Source organism: Helianthus annuus, chromosome 12 (assembly GCF_002127325.2).
Source record: "Helianthus annuus cultivar XRQ/B chromosome 12, HanXRQr2.0-SUNRISE, whole genome shotgun sequence".
Lineage (NCBI taxonomy): Eukaryota > Viridiplantae > Streptophyta > Magnoliopsida > Asterales > Asteraceae > Helianthus > Helianthus annuus.
Genome location: NC_035444.2, coordinates 56700802 through 56706352, shown reverse-complemented (window position 1 = coordinate 56706352; position 5551 = coordinate 56700802). Strand labels below are relative to the sequence as shown.

General features: G+C 35.2%; 1 protein-coding gene across 1 annotated transcript; it reads left to right on the top strand.

The window, feature by feature from the left end:
• Positions 1–2112: 2112 nt before the first annotated feature.
• Positions 2113–4759, top strand: LOC110896704 (DNA gyrase subunit B, mitochondrial). Its single transcript, XM_022143885.2, has 5 exons — positions 2113–2223; positions 2295–2408; positions 2530–2586; positions 2746–3028; positions 4663–4759. Exons 1-4 carry the CDS (start codon positions 2182–2184, stop codon positions 2878–2880), a joined length of 348 nt encoding a protein of 115 aa, XP_021999577.2. The 5' UTR covers positions 2113–2181; the 3' UTR covers positions 2881–3028; positions 4663–4759.
• Positions 4760–5551: the final 792 nt, after the last annotated feature.

The following is a 5551-nucleotide window of genomic DNA, read 5'->3' as shown; positions in this document are numbered from 1 at the left end:
TTGCTGCGTAACAAATTCTTGAGTGAGGTTTGATGTGTGTTGTTTAGGCAGGTGATCGTATGTTCTTAGTTAATGTTTGTTAAAGTTAAGTTGTATTCGAATTTTATTAAGTTTGTTAGACATCTTTTATATGTACTTATGTTTATAACAATTTACATTGTCAATGGGTGGATACTCTCTTTTTTAAATAAGAGAATGAAAATAATCATATGTAACTGATGAATTTTATTAAGTTTGTTAGACATCTTTTAGACATCTTTTATTAAGTTTGTTAAATATCTTTTATATTTACTTATAGTTATCTTTTAGCTATAATAGATAACACATTTTCGTACAATATCTATACATGTATCTATATGTTCTATCAATATGTGTTATGCATGGTTTTCTAAGAAACGACCCGTGTTTGCACACGGGTCTTACCGCTAGTAATCTATAATCTATAATACTATATAAAGCATCTACCATGGATACAATAGTAATTTTCAACAAAATATTAAGATGGCATGCAAAAAGTCAAGTTAAAATGCTAACTTTTTGCAATTTTCTACCAATCCTGCCCCTCTTTCTAACACACCGACCTCCCTCTTTTCCTCATGAAAACCCTATCACGTGCCTTGTGTCTTCGGTCTTCAATTGCAAATGAAACGTCTCGCCTTCCGGCGGTTTCCATCACACCCTCTGCTCTATAATACCTATACAGATTAGAGACTAAGAGAGAGTTAGAGTGATAGAGATGGAGAAACAGAGAATATGAGGGATCCAATCGGTGGTTCCGACGACCGGTCTACGGAGGCGTAGCCACCACCATAACAACATCAGCGACAGAGTAGTGTGTAGGGATTTGGAGATCCTTGATTATTTTATTGATTTGTTGCTGGTAGATAAGGCACATATCGATCCTTCAGATTATTCATCGATTTTGCTCTAATCTCCCCAAGAAAGATGATCATGATCACACCGACCACTCTTCGACTTCACCTATAGGTATCAATGTGAATCTTTTTCCCCATTTCTATTCAATTTAATTTCTTTTGGTATTCATAATTCGCTCATTTTTCCCGATTTAAGAACTATCGTAACTCGGTTTTTTGGGTTGAGTTCTTTTGTTTGGGTGAAAACGGTCAGAGGATAACTTCCACCGAAGTTTGATCTTTATTATATATCTACTTTTTAGGTCAAATTTGGGCATGAGGACATTGTTGACCAACAAGGTTTTAGTTCCGAGTGTGTTGGTGCCTCCAAGAAGTAGTTTTATTTCGTGTTCTTCATCTGGGTCTGCTGCTGAAGTGAAGAAAGGGAAAGAAGGGCTTGAACTTGATGAGTCTGATAATATTCAGGTGAATATCTTATTATTTGCATTTGATGTTTTGACCTAATGTTTTGTTAATTTGCAATTGATTTGGGGCTTTTTGATTATTTCATCAGCATTTGTTTATTACTGCAGTTTTAAGAATCATAATAAGATAGTTAGTTGCTTAAAACTTTAAATGTATTTAGTTGTTATTTTGACCTAAGTAATTACAAGTACTTTGCATTTAATACTAGAGCTGATTTTTGCTATTTCAAGTAGCAGTTGTAAAATTAAATTAATTTCTAAACGCCATCCGGAACAAATGAGTTTTTTCGAATATTATGATTTATGAACTATTAATTTGTTGAGAGTCATGTACCTGGTTTAAAAATGTGTGCAACAGGCACGCATAATGCGCCATGCAGCGGTGGAAATGCTTTTTTACAGTTAATGCGATTACATCATGCGTTGCCTTATGCAGTTGACCAGTGTTTGAACAAATAAGACCGTCGATTGCAATGGGCCTGAGTTTTTCATATCCGATTGAACGAATTACGAATCTGACCATTTATTGTGCAATACATTTTTTTGAACAAGTTAGATCGTCGTTTGAACCCGAGATAATGAGAGACTATCTTATATTTTAGTGTTTAAAAGTTAGCAAGTTAAAATAATATTTATAAATATCTTTCAGTATTTTATAGTAATGAATGCTTCACCTCTATAAAATTCTGCTATTGTGGTCAAAACGCATTGGAGTGCCTTAGTCCTTGTAAAACCAAGGTCGTGTACAGTATACGTGTCTATATGATATATAATAGTGTCATATAATCTCTTTATCATTTCAGATATTAGAAGGTTTAAATGCTGTGAGGAAAAGACCTGTAATGCACATTGGAAGTACGGGGTTTCGTGGTCTACATCATCTGGTATCTTTCTCACTTTACCTCAAAACATTAGTTTTTTCCTATTATGATGCTTATTTATATCTATAAATCAGGTTTATGAAATACTGGATAACGCTGTTGATGAAGCCCAAGCTGGTTTTGCTTCAAAAGTCGACATTGTCCTACTCACATACGGGTCAGTGTGCATCACTGACAATGGACGTGGGGTATGACCTTATATACATAACTTAAAAGCGGTTGCTATATAGTGAGCATAATGGAGAAACGAGTAAAATGTTTTGAATTTTAAAATGATTATCAAAATGATATTTCACATTCATATTGCAGATCCCGATCGACTTGCATCCAAGCTCAAAAAAGTCCGGAGTGGAGACCGTGTCGACTGTATGTGTCGACATTCATCTTTTAACTTAAGTTACTAATTTTGTCTATTAACACAGTGCACGATAGGATAACGATCTTGAGTGATGTAGTTGCTTGTTTTTTTCTTTTAATTTTAGTTGTTAGTTGGCTTATTTGCTAACTTTACATCTAACTATGCAGGTTTTGCATGTTGGTGGAAAATTTGGTGGTGCAAGTAGCGATTATAAAGTCTCGGGTGGACTACATGGTGTTGGGTTATCTGTGGTAAACGCGTTGTTCGAGGTGCTTATCTTAAAGCTTTTAATCCTTTTGTAAGTATCAACTTGTACTTACTTTCTTTTATTCATCTTTTGTGCATAAATTACAAGTTACCGTTTGGCGAGATTGCAAGGAATGCTATCTAAGTTTTACTCGTGGAAAGCCCTTTAAACCTTTAGCATGCAAGGATCTTCCACATAAAATAGTAAGTAGTACATACTGGTTAACAACATGCTAATCAGGATCTTTGCTAATTCTGATGATATTAGAGGTTGGAAAATGGGTGGGTTGGATAATTGATCAACCCAAGTAATTCTTGGTATGGGTCCAGTTGGGTTGAACCGAAACACTTCATGTCTAGAATTTTTTTTCTTTCATATACAATTTTATGTCAAATATGGTTACATAACATTTTTAATACTTTCAATAGCTGATCATTCTTTTTAATAAAGTGATTTAGGATTTATTTTACACTTTGGGCAACTTTAGATTAATTTCAGCGAATGGATCCAATATGCCACTTTCAGTTACCAGAATTTAAGCTTAAATAAAAAAAAAGACAGCAGTGTGACATGTGACATATTAAAACTGACCCTTTACAAAATCATGCCCTACACTTGTTAAAACTGACCTTACGACTAAAATATTATAACATATGACATAAAACAGGAGTCGTGGATTACCAGCTAATTGTATTTACTTACTCTTATTTGTTCGATGAGAAATGCGAGTCTGTTTATTTTTTGAAGTGTTTAAATTGGCTTATTTTGCGTATTATATGAAATAAACAGTTTAATTAATTACATCAGTATTTAAATTGGTTATAAGTTAAACCGATTAACTGAACCATAATAAGAGTTAAACCAAAACAAGCAAGTCAATTGAGAAACAGATAGTTCATATGATTTTTATGGTTCAGTTATTGTTATTGGAAGCTGACTTGTAACCTATTATTGTTTGAAATTTTATTGAGTTCTTTATGTTTGTATTGTCTTGGAAGAAGAAGATTTTATATGATGTAGATGAATGTGTGTTTTGGCCATGTGGGTAGTCACCAGTGCTTATATAAATAGACCATATAATATGTACAATAAATGATATAGATATAGATAAGTTACGCCACATGGGGTCTTGCTGGCTTGAGTCACTTGCCCTTCACTAAGCACCTCGGTGAGGTCCCTGGCTTGTTTGAGTCACCGCCCTTCATTAACCCCCAATGGGGTCTCTAGCTAGCTTTAGTCCCTTTAGTCACCTATACTTTACCAGACCTTAACAACGAAATGTTGTTGGCATATTACTCAATGAAGGTATACTTTTACTTGTTTAGGATAGGGTACAAATTACATGTACCTTGGTAGTTGAATATAGTTGGTCTAGAGACAACGAATGTAAGCGTTTAGGGTCAGGCGTCGTGAAGTCCCGACAACATGTAAAAGAGCGCATATGTGCATTGAACATGAAAAACAATTATAAAGGTCAAAGATGCCCCTAAACCAAAAAGAACTTATATATATTATTTTTACAAGCACATTCAATGTTCACAACACCAGTTAAACTTAGTTTACAATTATCATTAGATTTGAAGGACCCCAACTTCATAACTAACTTACAAGTATTCCTTAACAAGTCAATGGTTTCCTTGGTGTTTCCTGTCTACTTGAACCTACTGAAGTTGCCTCAGTTTAGTTTATTAACTATCAGGTTATCTTTCATGGTCTTTAGTCAATGTGGGAGTCCTATCATTTTAGGTATTAAGTCTCAAAAAAAAAAATTAAACAAAAAACAGCATATTTTACTATTGAAACTTAGCGATTTATGATGTGTTTTGTGGTGTCTCAGGGTAGGGAAGAATGAAGATGCCACTTAGTCCGATGACACATGCACAAAAGAGGCCATTTGGCAGTGATATACAGATTGTTAAGTCAGGATTGTATGCTGATGTATTGTAAAATACATCGGTATTCGCGTCTGTGTTAGTCGTTAGTTATTCGTTTTTAGTGTCGGTTTTAGATAGATTGTACATACTTCTAGTCTATTTGTGTTTTCAGGTACTTGGAGCTGAAAAGGGCGAAAAACGAGTAAAATATGACAAAGGAGAGTGTCGGGATGAAAACCGGAAGCGCGTAAGCGAAAACAAGTTAAAAAACCAGTTCTGGAGAGTTTAGTGTTGGTCCCTGGTTGATCGGGATCTTCCTGTTAATGAATGTCACACTATGATTGCTGTGCGGAATCCAGCAAATCATATACAGATACAGAAAGACATATGATTTCCATGTTCAATAATCTGCAATTCAATTGAAATATATGACAAGATACAAGTTCCAGTTGATCACAGACTTCAGCTCTCTAGGTTACAGACAGATTCAAAAGTCCTAAATGAGCTGACAGAACTTCTATTTATAGGCAAGTCAGAATAAGCTAAGTGCTGTCCGATCGGTTAGTCTAACCGATCGGTTGGGCCACCCGATCGAACAGCTGTTCGATCAGTTAGGCTGTCCGATCGGCTAGGCCAGCCGATCGGCTTACAAAGCAGCACTTTTACAAAACAAACCCTATATTCTGACGCCTTATACATTAAACTATACAACTTTAACAAAATAAAGACTTTAAGCTGACGGAAGCTACAGACGTTTATGTACTAACAGACTCCCCCTCGGATGAAGCTGTAGTCCCTTCCAGCAAAGTCTTGATTACCTCCTGTTGCGTCTTCTATCTCGTGCCTTTTGTT

Bases quoted from the DNA above. Each gene is read 5' to 3' on its own strand.
- LOC110896704 (XM_022143885.2), top strand. From the start codon at position 2,182: ATGCACATTGGAAGTACGGGGTTTCGTGGTCTACATCATCTG. The intron at 2,224-2,294 runs GTATCTTTCTCA...TCTATAAATCAG, and splicing joins TTCGTGGTCTACATCATCTG to GTTTATGAAATACTGGATAA. The intron at 2,587-2,745 runs GTATGTGTCGAC...CTAACTATGCAG, and splicing joins GAGTGGAGACCGTGTCGACT to GTTTTGCATGTTGGTGGAAA.